The sequence below is a fragment of the Elgaria multicarinata genome, chromosome 11, assembly GCF_023053635.1.
Source record: "Elgaria multicarinata webbii isolate HBS135686 ecotype San Diego chromosome 11, rElgMul1.1.pri, whole genome shotgun sequence".
Lineage (NCBI taxonomy): Eukaryota > Metazoa > Chordata > Lepidosauria > Squamata > Anguidae > Elgaria > Elgaria multicarinata.
The window spans coordinates 18,169,695-18,195,398 of record NC_086181.1 but is presented as its reverse complement, the minus strand read 5'-3'; the positions used below and the strand labels follow the sequence as shown (position 1 = coordinate 18,195,398).

Sequence of the window (25,704 nt, the reverse complement as noted above, 5' to 3'; positions counted from 1 at the left end):
TAAGGCTGCTCCTCCATGCCGCAGTCCCAATCAGCGTGGGTCCCCCTCATAGCAGCTCTCTGTTAAAGAACAATCGCATGTGGCCATATCTAGTTTGGCATTGGAGGCAGATAATTTCCCCTATCACAGTGGCTTCTCTACATGGAATTGGGTTGTCTGAAGCATAGAAGGACAAAAGGTAGATCTCCAGACATTTTGGACTTCAACTCCCAGAAGCCCCTGCCAGCATAGCCAATAGTCAGGAATGCTGGGAGTTGAAGTCCCAGTCATTTGGAGATTTATTTTCTGTCCTGTCGTCTGACCCCCGGCTGGTCTGAAGGAGTCCAGTGTGCAATGGGAATCAGAGTCCTGACACTTTCACGGAATGATTGCTTATTTCCAGCTTGGAGTCCATTGTACAGTGGATCTCCCTGGGCAGCCCAGTTCCAAAGAGATCCTCTTAAATTGCAGCTGCAGAGAATGTCCTCGTGCCACAGAACAAGCAAAGCATGATGGAACTGAACAGGTTTACGAGCTGTGGACAGTTCCTCTGGCTTAAGAGCAGCTAGATCAGCTTTCCCCAACATGGTACCCTCTAACATTTTGGTCTCCAATTCCCAGCATTTCTGACCACTGGCAATACTGGCTGGGGCCGATGGGAGTTGAAGTCCAAAACATCTGGAGGGTACCAGGTCTGGGGAGGCTGGGCAAGATACAATTTATTTTTGGAGCTGGAGAAAGGCTACTAAATAAGAGGCATGCTTTAACTAAAACAGTCCTACAGGGCCGCCAGCAGTGGTGTGTGAGTGCCATGGGGTTAGGGGTAGGGTGTGGGGTGTGCAGAGGAGGAGGAAAGGTGTGTGCACACGCGCACACGATGGGGAAGGGTAGTGCCTTCCAGAGGTCACTGCCCGTCACAGCATTCATGCGCTGCTCCCCACTGCACTATAAATGGGAGGATGCCTGTGCAATCATGCGCAGGGGGAGGGGATCTTGTAAAAGGGTGCCCCCTAGAGGCGATACTCGCAGATGTAATACATGCGCCGCTCGCAGTCATTGTCCCACCACTTCCCATCATCCGAGCTGAGGGAGACGCAGTTCTCACGGGCGCCCCCGTTCGGCTGGGTCACCAAGTGGTCGCGGTACCAGTCGAAGACGGAGACCCGATGGCCGTTCTCGAAGAGCCACAACCCATCAGACCGCCGGTCGTTGATGCCCACCCAGGCCGGCCAGTTGTGGGGCTGGAAGGCAGCATGGAGGTAGCGGCGCAGGACGCCCAGCTCGGTGGCGTCCGCCGGCATGGCCAGCTGGCCTCCCCTGGCCTCGCAAAGCTTTTGCGCCGTGTCGTAGACCTCAAAGTCCTTGAAGATCAGGAAGCATTTGGTGTGAGTGCGTCGGCCCCGCAAGCAGCCTAGAATGGTGCAGAGAAGATTCATTGTGGTTTCAGTGGTGTCATGGAAATAGGGCTGGCAGGAAGGCAGCCCAGGCACTTTATCATCAGCAGGGATTTATTATTATTGCATTTATATCCCAGCTTTTTTCCTCTTAAGAAACCCAAGGCAGCATACATAATCCTCCTCCTCCTCTCCATTTTATTCTCACAACAACAACCCTGTGAGGTAGGTTGAGCTGAGAGTCTGTGACTGGCCCAAAGTCACCCAGTGAGCTTCTGTCACCAAGTGGGGACTAGAACCTGGATCTCCCGACTCCCAGTCCAACACTTTAGCCACTACACCACACCAGGGATGCTGGTTGCATCTGCACTACCAGCCTCGGAATCCCCTGTCCCCTCGGAGCTTAGCTGCAATGGCAAGGCGGAGCAGGGCGAATTTTCCCAGCAACAATATATTGATCCCTGTTGTAATGCAAAGTATTCTGGGGGTGGCTTGCTCTTCTTGAGTGGGGCGTTGAGACACATTGGCTTTACAAAGCACCTGCTTCTGATGGAGATGAAAACAGCTAGAATTGGTGTGTTGATATGGTTTAACGCCTCTGGACTGTTCTTGGATATGTGCCTAGGGAGACTCTCATGATGAGCGCCTGCACTTCAGAGATATAGTACTACATCGCTACTATTGTTGATAATATTTATTTATTTATTTTGTAGATTGCAGGAAGACAGGTCCCTGCCCCAAGAAACTTACAATCCGAAATACAATACAATGGATGTGTCCGAGGGCAAATGATCTTTTCAAATCTACCCTTGCCTCGTCTTTCTTCTCCTATCTCAACCCGAGCACCACCAGGCACTGATTTCAATCAGCCCCTCCTCTGCCCTAAATACCCCCTTCATTTTATCCTTTTGTTCCTTCCATCCAGAGCAGCGTTCCTATGAAATCCTGACTCCTTTGAGACGACCTGGTCCCGCAGTCTCACACACAGAAACGCAGCTCTGGGCTTTCCCTAAGGAAGGGATCTGGCGAAAAGCCACAACAGCCTGAGGTGCTCCATCCAGCTCGCAGCGTGGTCTCCAATTTCCAAGGGAGCTGCATATTATTTACTCCGTAACCACTTGGTCCCCTGCAAGCTGCAGGCCAAAAAGAGATGCCATGCGAGAGATCTGCAATTATACCCACCCACCCCACCCACCATTTAAGGCAGCTGGTGAGATTTCTTCTATGGCTTCTCCTAGGGTGACCATATGAAAAGGAGGACAGGGCTCCTGTATCTTTAACAGTTGTATTGAAAAGGGGATTTCAGCAGGTGTCATTTGTAGGCATGCAGCACCTGATGAAATTTCCTCTTCATCACAACAGTTCAAGCTGCAGGTGCCCTGCCCTCTTTTAAATCTGGTCACTCTAGTATAGCTCCTGCACCTTTAACTGTTGTGATGAAGAGGGAATTTCACCAGGTTCTCCATATATACAAATGACACCTGCTGAAATTCCCTTTTCTATGCAACTGTTAAAGATACAGGAGCCCTGTCCTCCTTTTCATATGGTCACCCTACTTCTCCTAATGTAGCCTTCTGTAGGTGCAACTTCCTCCATCCCCAGCCAGCCTAAGCCACTGCTGTGCTGTCCGAGGGATTATGGGAGTTGTAGTTCAACACATCTGGAAGGCACTAGGTCTGTCCTACTCTAAGACTGAAATCCTATACCTACCTACCTGGAAGTAAGCCTCATTGAATTCAATTTGATCTACTTCTGAATAGACAGTTATAGGATTGCTCAATTAATCTCTCTCTCTCTCTCTCTCTCTCTCTCTCTCTCACACACACACACACACACACACACCTGTCAGACCAGGGGCGGGCAACTTGTGACCCTCCAGATTTGGGAGATGGGGACTACAACTCCCATGATCCCACGGCATTGGTTATGCTGGCTAGAACTGATGGGAGTTGAAGTCCATACCGGCTGGAGGGCCACAAGTTGCCCACCGTTGTGTTAGATCAAAAGAAGGGGGAAATAGGCATGGTGACAAGTCTTTTTTTCCCCTCCTCAGCAAAGTCAATAGCAGCATTGGGGATAGGGAGGGGTTTGATCTGGAAAATTGGAGACTGGGGAAAGAGTTAAGCATGCACCACCTTCTCGAGAACCATTGCTCCAAAATCAGACCACCTTTTGCTCGCCCCCCCACAGCTGTTTTAGACTAGGTGTGGGCAGAAAGTAGAACTCCAGGTGTATTGGACTTCAGTTCCCAGCATTCCTGGCCATGGGCCATGCTGACTGGGGCTTCTGGGAGTTTAGGTCCAAAACAACTGGAGACCTGCCTTCTGCCCACCCCTGCTTTAGAGTGGGAGGAGGAGGTGGTGGTGGTGGTGGTAGTGGTGATGTCAGGAGCTCCAACCACGAATGAAATGCTTCATAGCTTTTGTTTTTTCTTTCCCCTGCCCCCTTCTCTTGTTAAAGTTTTTTGAGTGGTTGTATTTTTGATCATAAATGAACAAGAAAGAAAGAGAGAGAGAGTAATACCAATAGATCCCAGTCAACCTTCTGCTAACAACGAGGGCTCTGGTCAGCATCTAATCATTAACAAGAGCTATATTTCAAAGCTGAGCAAAAGCTGAAGGGGTCAGCAGCAACATTGCCACTGAGACACAGGCGATTGCTATGGGTTGTTTATTTGTTCTGCTGGTTGTTAAGATATCTGATCATTCCCCCCTAATTTAGACATCGGTTTTGCATTATTATTATTATTATTATTATTATTATTATTATTATTATTATTTTAAAAAACTGAAAGGGAAAAAGTGCCTCTTCCGTTTTGTTAAAGCTTCCCAGGGTGGTCATCTGGAGACAATTCCTGCTCATCGAGGGCGAATAGGCAAGTTGCCTTGACAGCTCACAGGACTGGTGTCAGGAGTTGACATCATCAGGGGCATGCTGAGGCCCACATCTCAGCAGAGCTCCCAATGCTGACTCCCAGAGCCTGCTGGCCTTGTGCTGCCTCCTTTTTGCTGTCTGCACTTGTTCACCTGCTCTCATTTGAATATGCAAAGAGTAACAGACACCAGGAGAAGGAGCAGCATTTTCTGCTCACCTTGCCCTGCTGGTAAGGACTGAACCAGATGAAGAAGGCAATGGCAATGACCCATAACTGTGGGATGCTGAAAGACCTCCCCCATGAAGGCTCCTCCTCCCTCAACTGTCACCACCAGCAGCCATACAGAAGGAGATGAGAAGCAGGGCCATTCCACCAGCCCTGTTATAAGACTGATTAATTATTCCTTTTCCCTCCCTGGCCCTCTTTCCTTGTGTGTCGTGTCTTTTCAGATTGTAAGCCTACAGGCAGGGGCCATCTTATTTTTGCCAATTCTTTGTAAGGCACTTTGGGAGTCCTTTTTGGCTAAGGAGCGGGACCAAAACTTGCATATATAATAAATAAATTATAAAAAAACTCTCCCCTCTTAAATCCTAGCCCCTCAAGCACTGAGGAAGCTGGAGGGGTGAGACAGCATGACTTTTATCCTCCGATTACCACCAGGCTGAAGAAGCCTGGTCCATCCCCAAAAGAGAATTCCTTTCCCCCTTCCCCACTCCTCACCGTCAATCCGCCCCAGCTCTTTCTGGTTGCGCGTCGCGACTTCGTTCACGGAGGTGAGTGACTCGCGCACCTCAGCCAGGCCCCTCTTCAATTCGGCCAGGCCTTCGGAGAACTGGGACACCCGCACATCCATGTTGTGGAACTGGACGTTGAGGCGATGCACCGCTGCGTCCATGCTGTTCAGACGTGAGACTGTTTGTAGGACACCCGGAGGGAGAATGAGAAGCAGCAATGACAATTTTTTAAGGATCTGGAGGCACGAGGACGGGAACGCTTAAAGCTTTCCCAGCTAGGGAAGGGAACGAAACAAGAGTGATGTCTATAGAGACCTGCCTTCCCCCAACCTGGGACCCTCCAGATGTTTCAGACTCTGATTCCCATCATCCCCAGCCAGCATGGCCAGTAGTTGAGGATGTTGGGACTTATCTGTCTGGAATTTACCAGGTTGGAGAAGGCTAAGCTCTACATAGCAGGGGTGTTGAACCAAGCGCCCAAAGGCCCAATCCGGCCTTCCTCTGGTTTCAACCACGCCCCTAATAGCCATTCCCCCAAGAGCCACGCCCCTTCCCATGCCTGTGCCCCCTCCCTGCCAATATCGTTGGGCGGTAGCCAAGCTCCTGTGCTGCTTTTTTCTTCCTGTTCTGAAATGTCTCTCCTAAGGATAAGTTACTGGCAGTAGAAGCTTTAAGCTAGAATATGCTGGTACCATCTTTTGCCTTCAGCCCCATCAATCATGAGAATGTGACTCCCAAGGTCTTCTCCAAAACTGAATTTGGCCCTGAGCTGAAATAATTTCAACACCACTGCCATACAGAGTGAATGGTCGGGGTGTGTGTGTGTGTGTGTGTGTGTGTGTGTGTGTGTGTGTGAGAGAGAGAGAGAGAGAGAGAGAGAGAGAGAGAGAGAGAGAATGAGGAAGATGAGGAGGAGGAGGATGAAGGAGAAGGAGAAGGAGATCTCTTACCCACCTCTCCCTTTGTATTTGGTCAAGAGGGCAGGGCTCCTGCAGTTTAACTGTTGTGATGAAGAGGGAATTTCACCAGGTGCTGCATGCGTACAAATGACACCTGCTGAAATTCCCTTTTCAATACAACTGTTAAAAATACAGCTCTGTCCTCCTTTCCATATGGACACCTTACCCTTGCATGTGCTCTCCAGGCGAGGCAATGCTCTCTTACCATTGCAGTTTGAAGTGGATGCTGCACAAATTGCCCATTAAGTGTCCGTTGTCTCAAGGGAGCCTTTGGATAGCATGGTTGACAACAGTACAGATAACGCAACAGTAGCGGGGAACATGGGAACCAGGGCTGGGAAACTAGGAGCCACTACAAACAGCAGAGAAATAGGAGGCAGGAAGAGAAAGACACGTGGGAGAGAGAGCTGGTCGCAGGCCATGCGTCAGCATGTAGAAGCCTGGCAGCTGTGCTGAGCAGGTGAGTCCGGGAGCAGCCATCTAAATTTCCCATAATGCCCTGGGGCAACTTGACATTAGAGCAAGGAGGCATAACATTTATAGCCCTGAGGGCTGCATCCAGAATCTGAGTGGGGGAGGTGCATGTGTGGCATATGCACACACTACACATGCTGCCACCACTAGCGGAGTGGAGGAACCTCTTTCTACTCAAAAGTAAGCAGGACTGAATGGCTGAGTTCGGATGACATGCTAATCAACTGGGAGAATGGGAAACAACCATTGATTAGCGTGTCGTCTGAACTCAACCAATCACTCAACAGCACTTTCAAATAGCATCCCAAATACCAAGCCTCTACAAGTCTCCTCACAAGTAAGCATGAGCATCTCAACTCAAAAATAAGCAGGGCAAACCTCTACATCTACACTCAGAAGTAAGCAGGACTGAATTACTCAGCACCTTTCTGCCCAGGTTCCCGCCCCTTCAAGCAAGAGGAAGCTCTTATCTCTGACTGGAGATAAGAATGCCCCCTGGTAAGCCCTGTGAGAAACACAGACTTTTACAGCACTCAGCAGGGGGAAGCTGAGATCAGCTGAGCTGTGGGAAGAAAGTGGGTGGGGTGCTACTGGCTTCCTGGGCTGCACCAGGAGCAGCCACGAGCCACGTATTCCTGCCTTAGAGGAAAAGTGGGAAATTAAAATGGCAGCCCCCAGTTTCCACTGAGAGATGGTGCTGCCACCACCACTTCCAGGTAAGTCTGTGGGGCCCACCAATACAGGAGGGGATTTACTAGAGGGCATTTTGCTGAGGGTGTCCTCAAATGTGTTGGCTGAAGAGGCTCAGCAGGAATATCACTAATACGGCAGCCTTCCTGTGCCCTCCACAACTCCCATTATCTTTAGCCAGCCTGGCCAATGGGTCATTGATGGGAGCTGTAGTCCAAAAGATCTGAGAACACCAGCCTATTGAGACCAGAGCCTGTCTTTCCTGGCTCTGTCAGGCTCCTTTAAAAGACCATTATCTCCTGTTGAGAACACGGCGCCTGTTCCCTACAGAAATGGCAAATTATCACATTACAGGGCCATCGTTCTGGCTGCGGACAAATTATAAATGCCAGTAAGCCAATTCGGCTAAGGAACAGAATGAGCAGACAGGGTCAGGATGGATTTCAGTGGCTGGGTTAACACAGGGACATGGGAAATGTGTTTGACCCTTCTTTTTTGCGGGTGGGGTGGCGGGAGCGGGTCTCTGTGAGTGTCAGTCCTGGGGCTGGGCCAGACCTACACCTTGTGTCAAATCATCATGAATGTAGAATGAAAAGCAGGAAATAACACTATGAAAGCAGAATATGGAGTGTGGCTTGTGCTCCAACAGTTATCAGTGCACTTCAATCCCACTGTAAAGCAGTAGTGTAGATCTAGCTCTCTTGGGGCAAGGGACAGATGGGAGAGGGGGGCCTATGGGTGTTCCAGGACTTACACAAAGATCCACCTGGGCAGTTGACTGGCAGGAAAGGGGTGTGTTTGTGGGTGAGACGACATTTGTCTTTCCCAACCTGGGGAAGCCTCAGGGGTCTTGGACTCAATTCCCAGCATCCCCTGCTGGCTGGGGCAGCTGGGAGTTGTAGTCCAGCACATCCGGAGGCTACCAGGTTCAGGAAGGCTGGCCTGCTGTGACATTAAGCCTGCCTTTGCATTGAATGGGCAGGTTTTCAAAATGGAAATTGCATCATGGGGTGGAGGCAGATAATGAACAGGATCACACAAGAAGGGAGAGGGGGATTTGAACCTTTCTTCTTTTGCAGCAGTCATGGAAAAAAACCCCACTCCTCTGAAGGTGCTATTGGCACTGGTGGGGGGGCAGGAAATTCCAGAGAAAAGGGGCCACCACGCTGAAGGCTCTTCTCCTGGTGGACTCCCGTTGGGCCATAAGTCCACGTGGAACCACCAGGAGCATGCCCTCTAATGACCTCACTGACCGGGCAGGTTGGGAAAGGAGAAGGCGCTCTCTTATGTACCCTGGTCTGAAGTTGTTTAGGGATTTGAATACTAGTACCAAAACCTTAAAGCTGGCCTGGTAGCCAGTGCAGTTCCCTCAGCAAAGGAGTTGCGTGCTGAAACGGGGTAGCTCCTGACAGTAAAAAAGATAAAAAGATTAGAACGGCAGTAAAATTATTCATTTTAAAAGAGAATACCAATTAAAAAAAACGTGGCTGGTCAGTTAAAGAATGCTTCCTGGGAAAGAGCTGTTTTCAGGAGGTGCTGGAAGCAGCACTGTGTTGGTATTGGTATTCTCTTTTAAAATGAATAATTTTACTGCCGTTCTAATCTTTTTATCTTTTTTACTGTTTTATTTCTTATGTTCACTGCTCCAGAATCTACTTTAGATATGGAATGGTATATAAACATTGTAAATAAATAAATAAACAAATAGCAGCGTCAGAAGAGGGATTTTCTCAGGACCACAGCAGGGGAGGAAAGGGTTAAATTCCCTCTCCATCCCTGCTGTCATCCAGTTAATAATCAGCCCACCCTCGCTGATGTAATTTGCATTTTACGAAATCTGCACATTAGATGCAAAGAGGCATTTAATGGTCAGGTGTAGTTTGTCTCTTAATGGAAGCAGGAAGAGCTACCGTTTATTGCTCCACATCTTTTCCCCACAGCAGTAAATTTCTCCCTCACCAAATGTGCAAAGCCAGGCAAGTTAAGGAAATGACATTTAATTTTTTAAAAATAAATTAATCTGGAGTAAATGCCACACTTTGATCTGCATCGGGTATGGGCTCTGTTAATTAGGGCCGGCCCTACCGCTAGGCAACGTGAAACAGCCGCTTCAGGCAGCAGATGCTTAGGGGCAGGGAGTAGGCAGAGCAGTGTATGCAAAAGCACCCACCCCCTCCTTGCACCTATGTCAGAGAAGAAGAGGGGATTGGGTGGGGGGAGAATGTGAGTGTAGCATTATGTGTGAACTATTCCATACACACAAGACCCCCTTCTACACTATTCCTTTTTAATGCTGCACTATTCCTTTTTAATGTGGTGGATTAGAGACTGACTGTACTGTGATCCATGAAGGCCCTACTTCAAATCTTGCCTCTGTCATGAACGCACTACCAACAATCTCTCAGCCTCCCATGTGTAATAAAGGGATAATGGCACTAGCCTGCCTTGCAGGGTTGTTGTAATGATGACTGAGACCACGCTTCCAAACTGCAGGCTACATGCATGCCCTGTGCGTCCACTGTTTTTAAAACCCCTTCATGGATGGCTTGATGGCTGAACAAAACTGAAATACATGTTAACTTGGCTTCAGTCAAGTGTGATTGAAGGGCGAGCAAAAGCTATTAGAATTTTATAAAAAGGCATTAACTGAGAACAAGACAGTACTATGGACAGAAGGTTATTCACAATACCCTTTCTTTGCTGGTTCTACTCCTGCGATAACCACATCAGTGTAGCCTTAACAGACGCAATTCAGCTGTAATATAACTAAGCGGATTTGTGTGTGTGTGTGTGTGGTTTCTCCCCTAATGTTTACTTCACGCTGAGAGAGAAAAATGTTCTGTTCCCAGGGATGGGAAATTCCTAGGAGCCTGCATCAAATTTCTATGTCCTGCTTTACTAGGTAGTTGTGTGTGGGCTGGGCTATCCCAGAATCCCTTTCAAGAATAAAGGCCAAACGAAACATGACACGCTGCTGTGCATAATTTTATCCTGCTGGACTTTCTTGTGTATGTGTCAGCCTCTTTTCCCTCTTCACTCCTCTCTCTCTCTCTTTCTCTCACACACACGCACACACACACACACCTTTTCCTCTTAGAAAAAATACTGGGGCAAAATCAAGCGCAACTTTGCATCATATGAATGGTCTGGTCCTCGATGAATAGGTTTTACAATAACTAATTATTTATGATGGGGAGGAGAGCTCTATGAATTTTAGGGAAGAAGGACACATTAAATCAGGAAGCCCCAACTTTTGGGGACTTGTGAGCACAATTGGAATTTTGATGTGTGGTGAACTTCCCAGAGAGCTTTGGCTATTGGGTGGCATAGAAATAATAAATAAATAAATAAATAAATAAATAAATAAAGGTGGATGTGACCAGTCACAAACAACGTACCCCAGGATCTAAGTACAAGGCAGAAATGAGGTCTGAGCTCCAAAGCAAAAACCACGCTTTTGAACCCACCATTTCCCCCCTGCAGCACCCATTTCCAGAAGGCCAACTGAATTTTGCCAAGGAGCTGAGTCTATGAGCTCCATCAGACGAGCGTTTTATTGCACGCTTGTTACTGGGCACTCACAGATTTTCGTGGGTCCCTCTCACAATGTCATCTGTTTCCCACACGCCTCCTGCCCCTCCTAGCCTTCTTCACGGGACAAAAAAACACCCCAGTAAATCGTCTGACTTATTTTTTTGAGAAAGAACTTGCTGCCGTGTGCAGGAGAAGCAGCGCGATCAAAACAGCCCACTGAATCGGCCATGTGTGCATTGTTTACTTCCTCTTTCCTCTCCCTTGAAAATGAGGAAGTAATGAAGGACAGACCCGCAGGCTGAGAAGCAATGGTAAGTAAACATGATTTTCCTCCATGTGATGACACTTTATGAGGCAGGAGTAGGATCTGAGCCCCAAAGCCAAATCAGGGAGAGGAAAAGAGTCTGGCAGGCAGCAAGGAAGGTGTCCGAGGGCAAATTTGTTCCCACGGGCATCATGTTGAGTAGCCCAGCATTACATGTTCACGTGTGTAACAAAAACCCTGACTTTTTTTTCTTCTGTAGAAGGGGATGATTTGGTGTTGAAAAGTGGCAGCAGGTTCTTAACCCTCTCCCCATCCACTGATTTTCACCTGCAACTTCCTCCATCTGCTTTCACCCGCCCCACCTCCCACGAGGTTCCCGAAATGCATTTCTAAGAGTTTAGAACCCCCCTTCATGGGCAACAGCGATTTGGAAGCAGGGAGCCACAGGTCAAAAGAGGCCGGTGGGGAAAGGGTTAAGCACCCTCTCCCCTGCTGCTTCTCCACTCCAACCTGCCCCCTCCCAAAGCTGTTTTACCCCCCACAGCTTTCTGAGTTTTATTTACACACATTTCCAGTAGGTCTGTCTTTAGAAGCGTCCAATGCCAGAACGGTATTCACTAGTTTCGATTGGTGGTGCCAGCAAGAAGGGTCTGTGGAATTGTGGGAATACATTGGCAACTGTCTTTCGCCCTCAGAGGACGGGTTTGCGGTGTTCCTCTGGGAGAAAAGCAACGATTGAATATCTTCTCTGTGGGCTCTGCGACAAAAGTCTGGGCAGTGATAAGGAAACTCAAAGCAGGCTCAGTGTCTGAGCCCCCCGCCCCTCTTTATTTCATAGGCAGAATCCAGAGGGAGGGCAGATCCAAATACATCTGGAGCTGACTTGCCTCTCCTCAGATTGGCAGGGCCGGCCCTATCAAGAGGCAGCATGTGATGGCCGCCTCAGGCGACAGATTTGAGCTATAAAAATGCAGCAGGTTTACATTTAATTGATGATTATTTGGGGATGGGGTTTTATTCTGCCAGGGAGGGAGAGAGGCAATTCTGGTGCCAAAATAACTTGCCTTACCTCAGGCATTATGACTTGATGCAGGGCCCTTTCCAGCTCTGCCTCAGATAGCAAAATGTCTTGGACTGCCAAGCTGTCCATGCCAGCAGGAAATGATGGGAGTTGTAGTCCAAGACATCTGGAGGGCACCAGGTTGGGTAAGGTTGCCTTATGGAGTGGTAGAAGGTTGTGGGCTGTTCAACTGCCACCTGATGGAGCCCGTGTTCTAGTTTTTTGCTGGATGAACTCCCACAACCGTCATCTCTTCCAAACTGAATCCCCGAGGCAGAGGAAGGGCATCGCGTACTGAGGCCACCCTGCACTCTCCATATCACATATGGTACTATCACGGGGTTATTTCACAGAAGATGTCATCTAGGCCCACCTCCTGCTCAGTGCAGGAATCATGTAAGTGCAGCATGTATGACATGGAGCCGCCCAGCCTCTGCTCAAATACCCCCAATAAAGGGGGGCCTTCCATTTCCTGAAGCAGCCTATTCCACTGTCAAAGAACTCTTACCATTAGGACGTTTCTCCTAATGATTAGCCAAACTCTGCTTTCTTGCAATTCTTACCCACTGGTTCTAGTTTTGCCCTCAGGAGCAACAGAGAAGTCTGCTCCATCTTCTGCAGGACAGCCTTTCGGATATTTTAAGATGGCTGCCATGTTTCCGCTTAATCCCCTTTTCTCCAGGTTAAACATACCCTGCTCTTTCATGGCTATATGCTACCTCCAGTATGTAGTAGTAGGATGCCTATGTACCCCAGCTGCTGGGGAACATGGGTGGGAACATGGCTGTTGTACCCTTGTCCTGCTTGTGGGTTTCCTGTGGGCAGGTGTTTGGCCACTGTGTGAACAGAACCCTGGAGTAGATGGATCCTTGGTCCAGGGGAGGCTGGTGGCTCCAATCCCAGTGGAGTTGTGAATCCGCTCCAGATTTCAGTCAGAACTCTAAAGGAGCTATGCAGCAGAGCACCTTGGATAGCTCCTTTAGAGTTCTGACAGGTTCTGACTGAAACCTGGAGTGGATTCACCACCCCACTGATATAGGAGCTACCAGCCCTCACTGCGTTAGTCGGATCCAGCATGGCTGTTATGTTAACCAGCCCACAAAGGTCCTCTCACCATCCCGATTACCTTCCTGTGGAAGCACTCAAGTATGTCTGAACATTCAGCGCCCAGAACTGGACACGGAACTCCAGATATAGTGTGTCTGGGGCAGAACAGAGTGGAACTGTCACTTCTCATGATCTGGGCTAGTTCTACACGAGCGCTTTTAATCAGTATAAAAGTGCACTGATAACTGTTGGGGCGCCTTCCACATACCCCTTTCCTAGCATTACTTCCCACTTGTTGTTCCGTAGTACCCAAAAATACTGCACCAAATGTGATGGCATGCGCTACGAGGCATAAATAAGCTGGAGGGATCTCGCATCACCATGATGGGATCGTATCGATATGACACGAGGTGTAGCTCTAGCCTTGGACAACAAGTTCCTGATGAAGCAGAATATTTGGATGCTTCACAAAGACAGCATTGCGTTGCCAAACTAACTCCGCCACTCCGCCAGCTGTTTATCAACCCATGATATCTCTGCATCTGTTTTGCATCTTGCCTCTATGGAAGGCCCATTTCACAACATGACACCTCTGGACACACTTGATAGCAAAACGGGGGATTCTACACATCGTACTGAGGGCGCTTCCATGCGCCCCCAGTGCGCCCCCAAAGCGATCGTGTAACTTGCCTGGAGAAGAGACGAGGAAGAGGCGTCCTTGCCGCCACCGCCACCCACCTACCTCCTCGCTGGTCGGGTCGGAGAGCTCGGCGAGGAGGTAGGTGGGCGGCGGCAGCAACAGCAAGGACGCCTCTTCCTCGTCTCTTCTCCAGGCAAGTTACACGATCGCTTTGAGGGCGCACTGGGGGCGCATGGAAGCGCCCTCAGTACGACGTGTGGAATCCCCCCTGTTCTGTCCCCACCAAAAAGGCAAGCAGATGTTGGTTGTATTTCAGGGCTGGAATGTTTTATGAGGAGGGATGTCCCCCTAAAACAGCCTTCCTCAACCTGGGGCGCTCCAGATGTGTTGGACTGCATCTCCCAGAATGCCAGAGCTGGCTGGGGCATTCTGGGAGTTGTAGTCCAACACATCTGGAGCGCCCCAGGTTGAGGAAGGCTGCCCTAAAATAACACATCTCTTGCCACATTAGTGCTCAGGGGTGAAGAGGGTCATCCAGATGTAGTTGGATTCCCTGACCGTTGTGGTGGATGGGAGGATGAGCCCACAACACCTGGAGGAATACAAGTAGTGGTGGCTGGTGGCTCCCATGTTCTACCCCCAGCATCCCCAGAAAAAAGAATCAGGTAGCAAGTGATGGGGGAGCCTTCAGCTCCCATCAGTTCTAGCCAGTGTAGCCAATGGTCAAGAATGCTGGGAGTTGTAGTCCAAAATATACAGAGGCACCAGGTTGGGGAAGGCTCTGAGTGTGGATCCTTATGTAGCCAAAATTGTACCATCCATGCACAGCAGGGCAGTATCAACAGGGATGGGGAAACACCTAGATCTGCAGAAGTACAAGAAAAAAACCTTAGGAGAGAAAAACACTCAAACCAGTCCAATGAGGACTGGGCATGCTCAGTGGGGATGGGATGACAACTGACAGTGTGTGTGTGAGGGGGGGGAGTGCAATGGAAAAATGGGCAGGGGTGGAATGGAGTAGGCTGGAAAGGGGTATGGCTGGCTGGAACCCTGAACAGTGGACTTGATGAATCTTTGGCCTAATCCAGAAAAGCAATTCTGATGAGGTCAAAGATCCATCTGATCCACTGTTCAGGGTTCCAGCCAGCCATTCCCTTTTCCAGCCTACTCCATTCCATCCCTGTGCCCCATTTCTCCATGCACATTATTTTAAGGCTGGATATCTGGGGATGCTTGTTCTGGGTGTGGGGGAAAGCTTGTTCTTAGAGTAGCAGCTAAAGACCATTGTGGTTTGTGAACTCTAGAGAGGGGATATTTCTATCAGTGGAGTAAAAAATGCTCACTGGGTTTTCGAGTAGAAACCTCGTTTTTTATAAAGTGGAAGGAAGTCACTGATGGGTAGGTTTACTGTTGCTTCCAGCCAAGACCAAAGAAACCAGGATTTATGACTAGGAATTGATTTGAGTTCGATGTAATTGGCTTCTGTGCCGGAGGACAAGGGAGGAAGCAGAGAGCCACGGCTTCAGAGAAGAAGCACAAAGATTGATCGTTTGGGAGCAGGGGACAACAGGCGAGGGAAGGCTCGAGAAACTGGATATGTTCAGCTTCTCCAAACGGCTGCTAAGGGAGGGCGCCGTGGCAGTTCTAAAATCCGTTCATGGCTGAGCTGGGATTCGAACTCGAGTCTCTCCGGAATACACCCAGTGAGTCTGCAGGGGGCTACCAAATGAACAAAGCAAACAATCCTATTCCAAATCCTATTTAAAAGACAGGGAGCACAGCAGTGGCAAAGTTAGTGCAGATCCACTCTCGCCAACCTGGCGCCCTCTGGATGTGTTGGACTACATCTCCCATAATCCCCAGAAAGCTCCTGGATTTTCTGCAGTTCAAATAAAAAGGCAATGGGGAAACACAGGGCAGTTACAAGGGGAGGGAGAGGAGCTCTGCCACCACCACCACTCCTGTGAATGAGGCGGGGCTATTGCACCATAAAAGCCTCATCTGGAAGCACGCCTGGTATTCACTGGCACAAGGGGAGCTGCAACAAAATGTTGCAGTATAAAGTGCCTCTGTTCATGGTTCCGGTCACTCATTCCATCTCCCCTCTCTTCTTCCCCCTCTGGTTTTCCTCTTTCTTTTTCCTCCAGCAGCAGAGGCAGCTCTGTATTTGAGGAGAATAGAGTGACAACTTTCTGCCTCTTCCCCACTCACTTGAGGCAGAGAAATCCCCCCACAAACAGGGACATTTCATAGAATCATAGTTGGAAGGGGCCTACAAGGCTATCGAGTCCAACCCCCTGCTCATTTGCAGGAATCCACCTTAAAGCATCCCTGACAGATGGCTGTCCAGCTGCCTTTTGAATGCCTCTAGCGTGGGAGAGCCCACGACCTCCCTTGGTAATTGGTTCCATTGTCGTACTGCTCTACCAGTCAGGAAGTTTTTCCTGATGTCCAGCCGGAATCTGGCTTCCTGTAACTTGAGCCCATTATTCCGTGTCCTGCACTCTGGGAGGATCGAGAAGAGATCCTGGCCCTCCTCTGTGTGACAACCTTTCAAGTATTTGAAGAGTGCTCTCATGTCTCCCCTCAATCTTCTCTTCTCCAGGCTAAACATGCCCAGTTCTTTCAGTCTCTCCTGGCTTCGTTTTCAGACCCCTGATCATCCTCGATGCGCAACATGAAGCTGCCGGTTGTCATGCATGATCTTCCTCTGCTGTTCTCCAGCAATTTCATTAGAATATTGAGCACCCACCCTGTCCTGTGCTTTTCCAAGCCCGCTGGGCACCAGCCACCGCTGTCCATGAGTGACATAGCATTCCATGGCCATTGAGCACAACCAGTCCTCATTGGGCTATTTGGGTCTTTTTTTCACCACCACCACCACCACCCACCCCAAAGGTTTTTTGTACATCTGCTAACCTCAGGCTCCCTTGTACGTGGGTGGTGCAGTTTTGGCTACATAAGCAATGGCACTCACCGCCTGAACATCGGAAATAACAGGGACGCTGCTGCTTGTGAAGCTGGAGGTTGCATATAGCCATTATAGCTGGTGTCTTTTGAAAGATAAACTAATGCTTCACTAAGCCCCCTTGAAAGCCAGCTAGAAGAAAAGACTGTTATGTTCTCTGTGAATACTTGGGAAGTAGGGAGGTAGGGTGACCATATGAAAAGGAGGACAGGGCTCCTGTATCTTTAACAGGAAAAATGGAATTTCAGCAGGTGTCATTTGTATGCTTGCAGCACTTGGTGAAATTCCCTCTTCATTACAACAGTTAAAGCCGCAGGAGCCCTGCCCTCTTGACCAGATACAAAAGAGGGCAAAGATGACCTTTGGAGATGGAAGTTGCCTTATTTTTATTTTTAGGCGTTCTGCATTACTCACATACATAGGAGAAGTTGTCCTCCTCTTCCTGAGCCGGGGATGCTGTCGTTGGGTGCAAAAGAGTGGGATGGTGTGTCTCCTCCTGCGGCTCTTCCTGCTCTGTGTCTCCGTCCAAGATCTCCTGGCCATCTGGGCCCTCGTCCTCCGTCAGCAAAAAGTCATGGTGGGACAAGTTTCTTGTTACCACTTCCAGCAAATCGTCTATATTCTGGGGGAGTCACAGAGATGGGTTACAGCCAGGGGGAGGAACTACAGTGCCTCCAGGGCAATCTGCCAGCAATGAATGGGACAATGGTCTAAACCAGTGGTTCTCAACCTGGGGCACTCCAGATGTGTTGGACTGCATCTCCCAGAATGCCCCAGCCAGCTGGCTGGGGCATTCTGGGAGTTGTAGTCCAACACATCTGGAGCACCCCAGGTTGAGAAAGGCTGGTCTAAACCATCCCATACTTTTCTCTTTTCTTTCTTTCATAGACAGATACATCCATTCCCTTCTCTTCCCCCATCTTTCTCCCCACTCATCTATTATTATCATCATCGTCATCATCGTCTTTATTCGTATCGTTCTGGGCCTCAAGGCGGCTTTACAAAATTAAAACACACACAAGTAAAAACTATAAGTAAAAAGACAAAAGGTTAAAAATATAATTAAATAAGTTTCGATATTAAAACATTTCAACATTTAAAATGCATTTTAAAAGTCTGAAACCTAGATGGAGGTCCACATTATTCAGAAAAGGCCTGCTGAAATAAGAAAGTTTTCGCCTACCTCCGGAAACACATCAGGGATGGAGCCAGTCTAGCTTCCCTGGGAAGAGAGTTCCAGAGCACTGGAGCAGCTTCTGAGAAGGCCCTCTCCTGCATTCCCACCAGGCATGCCTGTGATGGTGGTGGGACTGAAAGAAGGGCTTCTCCAGAAGATCTCAAAGCATGGGCAGGCTCATAAGGGAGAATGCGGTCTTTCAGATAACCTGGACCCGAGCCATATAGGGCTTTATAGGTCATAACCAGCACTTTGAACTGTGCCCGGAAACAGACTGGAAGCCAGTGGAGCTGTTTTAACAGGGGAGTTGTATGCTCCCTGTAACTAGCCCCGGTCAACAATCAGGCTGCAACACTTTGAACCAGCTGGAGTTTCCGAACACTCTTCAAAGGCAGCCCCACGTAGAGTGCATTACAGTAATCCAATCGGGATGTAACTAAGGCATGTGTCACCATGGCCAGCTCAAACATCTCCAAATGGGCGTAGCTAGCACACTAGCTTTAACTGTGCAAATGCACTCCTGGCCATCACTGAAACCTGGGCATCCAGGCTCAGTCCAGAAGTACACCCAAGCTGTGAACCTGTGTCTTCAGGGGGAGTGTAACCCCACCCAGCACCAGCTGTACCCCTATTCCCTGATCTGCCTTGTGACTTACCAGGAGCACCTCTGTCTTGTCTGGATTAAGCTTCAATTTGTTTGTCCTCATCTAGTCCATTACTGCTGACAGACACTGGTTTAGCACAGACACAGCTTCCTTGGAATTGGGTGGAAAGGAGTAGTAGAGCTGGGTGACATCAGCATACTAGTGGGTGTTTTGTAGCGCAACATCCCCTGCACACAGTAGGAAATCCCAAGAAGAATCGGGATATCCAAGCTTTTTGTCCATTTGTTTTTAAACGGAATAATCAGGGGAGGGAGCAGGAGAAGTGCAGGAGGCTCACAGCATCGTCAAAAGGACCCCCAAACTTCTGTGAGCGGTGTGCCTTATTTCTCTCATGTGAAGAAGCTCCCAGGCAGTGGTGGTGGTGAGAAGGAGGTGCAGTAGGGGCCATTGCTCACTTGCTCACTGCCTGCCAAGTAAGCAAGTAGTAGCAACAATGAGGAAAAGGATGAGGAGCAACAACAGCTGGTGACAACGGAGGTGAGAAGGTAGATTCACCGAGGGAAGGGGTCTATTGAGGATGCTTTGCCCAAGGGCCCTGGGTCCCTACCATGAAGGATTTTCCAGCTTAGGCTCCCCAATCTACTGCCACCACACACTGCCTCTCTTCGCTTTTGTTAAGGAACGGAGATTTGTCATACAGGTCTGAAAAATCACGTGTCTAATAGACCCCACAAAATCCTTGGCAGAATGATAGGAACCAGTTGGCCCCTCTGATGTCAAAAGCACCTGGTGTTTGCATCCTTTTAAGGCTATGATTGGATCTGAATGAGCCTTTATCTTTGGCTCGATTGCCAGCTGACCAGTTGCCATTGAGGCTGCATTGTTGCGGCTCAAGGCCTGGAACAAAGCCTGGATTTCTCCGTCCTGTTTGACTATAAAACACGTAACTCTTTTAGAACAGTACCCAAGTTTTGTGACTTGGCTTAGCTCTTTCAACGGATGTCAAAGTCAAAGCTGACTGTAGCATGCATTTGCATTCTTTTTCTTTCTGTGCCTGTTTTCTTTTCCTGGACAAATGTAATTATTTCGGTAGCTATCATTTTGCCTGGGTGGTTTCTAAGATTCTGTCCTATGCCCCCCTCTTTACATCAAATTCCTCTGCTTTTTAGCTTCACGTCTCCACAACGTTTAACCTATCCAAGCTGAATGCAGCATCAGCCTCCAGTTTTGCCGCCTGTCAAGGACAGCAAAAACAAGGAGATAATCAAGTGTTTGACAAAACAGAAGTCGTGGCCTGCAGACTGCATTTTGTGGGTGTAGGAAGGGTCTGAGAGAGAAGTTGGATAGTCAGAACAAAGGAGACATAGAGTTTGGCAACCAGCGTAATTACCACTAATGTGACTCTAGGTTTTGTTTACCCAGATTTTGGATAGAGTTTGAGCCATAGCCTGGGCTGGCCCTGCCATGAGGCAGAGTGAGGCGGCTCCCTCAGGCAACAGATGTTGGGGGACAGCAGCAACAGTCCCCCAGACATTTCACTCTGTTGGAGGACAGAACCACATGCACCACTTTGCCTATGCCCTGTACCGTCTAAACAGGCCTGCTGCCTCAGGTGTGGTGGAAGATGCTATCCCATCATCATTATTGAAGTCAGATTCCATTGGCAGTCCAGTCCACTTCCAGTGACACCATTTTGTCCTTCACCTTCAGATAACTTGGGCCAGCTAGCTCAATGGTTGAGTACATGCTCTTCATGCAAGAGGTCCCAGATTTAATTCTGGCATCTTGAGATAGGACTGGAAAGACTCCCCTCTGAAACCCCAGCACTACATGGACCATACTTCTGACTCAGTAGGAGGCGGCATCCTAACCTGTGCTCAAAACATAAGTGGTCTGGTGGCAGCAAATACACATTATGGATGGAATGAGACTCAAGCTCTGTGCAAACATCAGTTAACACATGTGGGTGTTAGAGAGATGGAACTGGAATCATGGCCCTTGCTTGATTTATGGGAGAATAATTCAGGAATTTCCCCTAAATGAGATCCCTTGGCCCAGGACCAACTCCAGATTTCAGGAGCCCTCAGCTAAATGCTCTACAATGTCCTATGTTGGTGGGCCCTGGTGAATTTAACTGACAATAAGCAGCAACCAACAGCTCCATTCCAATGGTGGCTAGGAGACACCATTTTAATTTCCCACAATGCACCTGAGGTAGTCTTGCTATGGGATGTTGTGGGAAGTTAAAATGGCAGCTCCCAGATTCATCTTTCTGGCACTCATTGGAGCATTACAAGATAAAAAATAGGGGGGCGCGTCAAAAATGAGCCAGTGCCATGTGTTGATGCCAGGCCTGCCTTAAAGAAACCCTCGTTTTTGCCAAATAATAACCTGCCCTGCAGCTTTCTACAAACAGTAGCTAAGGGGACTGTGCCAGAGGTAAGGAGACTAGGCTCCCTCTGCCCTTTCTGTAATTCAAGGCCACTCTTGAATCCTGTGTTTTTAACCAAAGGCCTGAACATGGCCTGTGCATGGACAACTTGTTCATACATAGGCTTTCCCCAATCGCCAAGCAATTGAAAATCCTGCAAAAGGTAAGGTCCCCAACTGGGTGTTCAGAGCCTACATATGTACAACTTGAACATACATAGACCTGGTTCATATGTATTTTGTTCTGACTTTATACTGTTAGTTTTACCCTACCCAGTGCCTGTTTACCCTACCCTGTGCCTGTTTGCATTCTCTTCCCCTCCTTATTGTTTTATTATGATTTTATTAGAATGTAAGCCTATGCGGCAGGGTCTTGCTATTTACTGTTTTACTCTGTACAGCACCATGTACATTGATGGTGCTATATAAATAATAATAATAATAATAATAATACCGACAACCCACAGTATGGGGTCGTGGAATTGTTGGTTGTCATTGAATCATGTGTTCTCATTAACGTGCAAAGCCTGCACTATGGATTAACTCTAGGTTGTTAAACATGAACAACCCAGAGTTCACAACCCAACAATAAACCATGGGCTCCCTTCCTGGTTTGTTGCATAATTCAGACACCAATTCCTGCCTTCATCCATTCCCCACCACTGTCACCATGGTGCCACCTGAAGCCGGTCAGCTCCCCCTGCTTCATAGTAGGACTGGTCCTGCTTTATTTCTATCCCTTGTATGTTAATCCACCCCTGGGTTTGAGGAGGGAGAAAATCTTTTGTTAGATACTGAGCTCCCTTTGGGTGTTTTGTTCTAGTTGGGCTGTCCCCATGGTATTGCTAAAGAAACTCACTGATTATAATTCTTAGCATAGAATCATAGAATCATAGAATAGTAGAGTTGGAAGGGGCCTATAAGGCCATTGAGTCCAACCCCCTGCTTGATTCCTGCATTGAGCAGGGGGTTGGACTCGATGGCCTTATAGGCCCCTTCCAACTCTACTATTCTATGATTCTATGATTCTATACTAAGAATTATAATCAGTGAGTTTCTTTCGCAATCTCATTGTATTGTTATATGTGTTTTTTCTTTTTTCTTTTTTGCTGCTTCTGCGTTGTGGTTTTTTCCTACTTTATTTCAAAATAAAGTAAAATTCCATGATGAAAGAAAAGAAAACTCCACTAACTCAGCCTCCTTGTTCCATAGCATACAACAGAGAGAGAAAGTGGCCACTCATGAATGGCTAAAAAAAGAGAAAATGCCTCAACAAATAGGAAGGCAAAATAGGGTGGTGATTTGCATACAATTTCCATATCTTTATGTAAACATTTAATGCAGATTTAGACATTATCATTAGAATTTACACAGAAATACAGTAGACCTCGCCACACGGTGGAGGATTGTGGCCAGGTGACCTCTGTGCCTGAAATCTTCAGTCTGTTGTTCGTGTGCTAAGTGTTGATGGGTAACAGCATTTCTTACGGTTCTGTGTCTTTAAACTGGACTTGGATAGGACAGCCCTTCAAATGGTGGACCGTGAAGGAGGTCGCCTGGCCATCCTACACATAGGGCCAGTGCACACATCATCCCAGGCCAGGGTTCTGTGGGAACATTAGCTTATCGAGATCATGCATGCTGCTCAATTGCTCCTGCTTGGCTCCTCCTACAAGAGGGGATTTAAATAAAGTAAGACCCTCCACCTGAGATTTGTTGATTGCAGTGAAAGCACCCTGCATAGGTCCTTTAGAATCCTGGTTGAAACCTGGAGTGGATTCACCACCCCACTGACATCGGGGCCACCAGCCACCACTGAGCCAGGGGCCTTGAGGTGCTAAACACCTGCACAACAGACTGAACAGGCAGCCACACAGGTCACAGATGGCCACAGTCCTCCCCAGTCCCCACTATGATGAGATGTATTGTATTCCTATTTAAATTATAGTAATTATTTCTAAACTTGCACTGATATATAAATCAGCATATCCCAATTTTCTGCAAGCCTGTGTCCTCTTTTATCTCCTTTCTTGGCGAAGCCTGAGTGGCCACCTTAGACAAGAGCAGGAGGACTTGGAGAGAAACGAATCATAACTGTGGAGTTCTCCTGGTAAGAAAGTAGCTGCAGCTAGAGAAGCCAGCAGCCAGGACTCCTTCTCCTTTGCCAGGCGTAGTGGTGGCGACGGACCGCCGGCCAACTAGGTTAGTCTTTTACATAAAAAGACCACATGCTTTTCCTGGACATCACCAGGCAAAGATGAGGGGATCCTTTATGCTGGAACCATGCAAGGTAATTTGGGGGGTTAAGAACATAAGAAGAGCTACATTGGATCAGGCCAAGTCTCCATCTAGTCCAACACTGTGTTTACACAGTGGCCAACCGGCTATCAACCAGGGACCAACAAAGCAGGACACAGTGCAACAGCACCCTCCTACCTATGTTCCCCAGCAACTGGTGTATGCAGGCTTCCTGACTTTGATATTGGAGGTAGCACATAGCCATCAAGACTAGTAGCCCTTGTTAGCCTTCTCCTCCGGGAATTTATCCAACCCCCTTTTAAAGCCATCCAAATTGGTGGCCATCACTACATCTTGTGGTAGTGAGTTCCAGAGTTTAACTATGTGCTATGCGAAGAAATACTTCCTTTTCTCTGTCCTGAATCTCCCCCCCAGTCAGCTTCATGGGATGACTCTGGGTTCTATTATTATGGGAGAGAGAGAGAAATCTCTCTCTATCCACTTTCTCTACACCATGTATAGTTTTGTACACCTCTGTCAGGTCTCCTCTTAGCCACGTTTTTTCCCCAATCCCAGCTCTTGTAACCTTCCCTCATAGCTGCTGGTTAATCACTGGGGTGGGGGGCAGGGTTTTGTTTTGTTTTTATCACCCTAGGCTTAGTGGACACCCCAGAATCCCCTGTGAAGTTTCAGTTGAGATTATGGGCCACATATGCCTTTGGAATGAAGCCATCCCAGAAGTGTCACATGATCCTGGACTCACCGGCATGGCAGACACCCCCAAAATGGTGTTGCCCCAGGAACTGCCTTCTTCCTATATTGCCTATATACTTCTGTGTGCCAGGAGATGGGTTACCGGGGGAAGGGTAGTCTCACTCACTCACTCACCTCCCAGTGCAGAATTCTTTTTTCTTCCTTGGGTTTTTGCTCATCTATCTGTCCCTGAGACGCCTTGAGCAGCATCCCCAAAAGTAGCATCTTCATCAGAGCCCAAAGCTCCATGGCACTTCCTTCTCCACCCGGAGTTTGTACACAAATGTTACGTGTGTGTGTGTGTGTGTGTGTGTGTGTGTGAGAGAGAGAGAGAGAGAGAGAGAGAGAGAGAGAGAGAGAGAGAGAGAGAGAGAGAGAGAGAGAGAGAGAGAGAGAGAGAGAGTCAATTCTCCAGAATCTGCCCCAATCCACTCAAGGATACAAGGAGTCTGCTTCTCGCTTTCGCTGACTCTTGGAATTCACTGCAGTCTGCCCACTCAGGCGATGTTGGGGCAGAAATGGGGGGGAGGAGGAACCAAACTTCAGCCAGCCAGAAGCCGGAATGTCTAATCGGATCCAGATGTGGTGTGAGAACAAGCCAAGGCTTTACCCAGACAGGATTGGAAGTGAGAACTGTGGGAGGGTGTGTGTGTCATCTGGCCAGTTTAAATCTGGATTCACTTCTTTCTTTTCTTTTTTGGTAGTGCAGCTGGGTTACATTGATTGTTATTGTATGTTTTTTGGTCTTTGCTTTTAATTTCGGTTTTAAAAGGAAAGTTACCCAGCCTCTATGATGCAGGATTTTTTACATGGGCATACATGTACATTGGGGTGGGCAACTTGTGGCCTTCTAGATATTTTAAGCTACAGCTCCCATCAGTCCTAGTCAGCATAGACAATAGTGAGGGATCATGGGAGTTGTAGGCCAAAACATCTGGAGGACCACAAGTTGTCCACCCCTGACATGAATAATATCTGTCAATAGCAAGAAGTGGCACCCCACCCACCCCAACCCAAGAAAGGTGGTACATTTTCAGAGAGGGAGGGGGAAACCCTCCTTTCTGCCACCAGTCCAACATGTGTGGGTGTAATAGTCTGCTACTGCTGCAGATATTTATTTATTTTATTTTATTTAAAACATTTCTTGGCTATCCTTCAGGGCAGAAGCCTTCGCAAGGCGCCTTACAACAATAAAATACATAAAACAGTTAAAATATTAAAAGCAATCAAAACATAAACACAATAAAATAGCAATTAAAAACAACAACCAATAACAATAGCAATAGCAACAATAACAGTACTCAGAATGAGAAGGCCACGGTAAAATCAAATGTTTTCAAGGCCTTCTTAAAAGCCTGCAAGGATTGTACATGGCAGACCTCCGATGGGAGTTTGTTCCAAGGTGTGGGGCCACTGCAGAGAAGGCCCTGTCCCATGTGATCACCCTCATAATTGCTCTCAAGGGCGGGCAAATGAGAAGGGCCATTCTTTCTGATCTCAAAGTGTTGGCAGGCTGATGGAGGGTGAAGGTGGTCCTTCAAGTAGCTTCGTCCCAAACTATTTGGAGCTTTAAATATCAAAACCAGCACTTTGAATTGGGCTCGAAAGCACACCGGTAACCAGTGCAGCTAGTATGGTTGTGTGCATGTCTGTCTTTGTCACAGAACAATTAATTGCATATTTGCTCTTGTCAGGAACAAATGGACCAGTTCTGTGTGTTTGTCTCAAGACATGTTACTCTTGTGCAGGTTTCTGCATGTGTAGGAGAAATCGTGTATGGATAAAAAATTAAATCCACAGACCTCTTATTATCTTGACAGGCTCCTACTTCCCATCTATATCTGAGTCCATAGACATGTGATTCTTCTGATGCTAAGAAGGA

The 25,704-nt window shown here is 48.1% G+C and overlaps 1 protein-coding gene across 1 annotated transcript; it reads right to left on the bottom strand.

The window, feature by feature from the left end:
* Nucleotides 1–851: 851 nt before the first annotated feature.
* CLEC11A (C-type lectin domain containing 11A) lies at nt 852–24,134 on the bottom strand. Its single transcript, XM_063137674.1, has 4 exons — nt 23,958–24,134; nt 17,034–17,241; nt 4,969–5,160; nt 852–1,390 (listed from the first exon to the last, which is right to left on the bottom strand). The coding sequence occupies exons 1-4, from the start codon at nt 24,069–24,071 to the stop codon at nt 990–992; spliced, it is 915 nt and encodes a 304-aa protein (XP_062993744.1). The 5' UTR covers nt 24,072–24,134; the 3' UTR covers nt 852–989.
* Nucleotides 24,135–25,704: the final 1,570 nt, after the last annotated feature.

What these genes read in the sequence shown, in the direction of transcription:
- CLEC11A (XM_063137674.1), bottom strand. Translation starts at nt 24,071, where the DNA reads ATGGAGCTTTGGGCTCTGATGAAGATGCTACTTTTGGGGATGCTGCTC. An exon ending in GGACAACTTCTCCTATGTAT is followed by an intron (nt 5,161 to 17,033) that starts GTGAGTAATGCA and finishes TCCTACAAACAG; the next exon opens with TCTCACGTCTGAACAGCATG. An exon ending in AGAGCTGGGGCGGATTGACG is followed by an intron (nt 1,391 to 4,968) that starts GTGAGGAGTGGG and finishes GCACCATTCTAG; the next exon opens with GCTGCTTGCGGGGCCGACGC.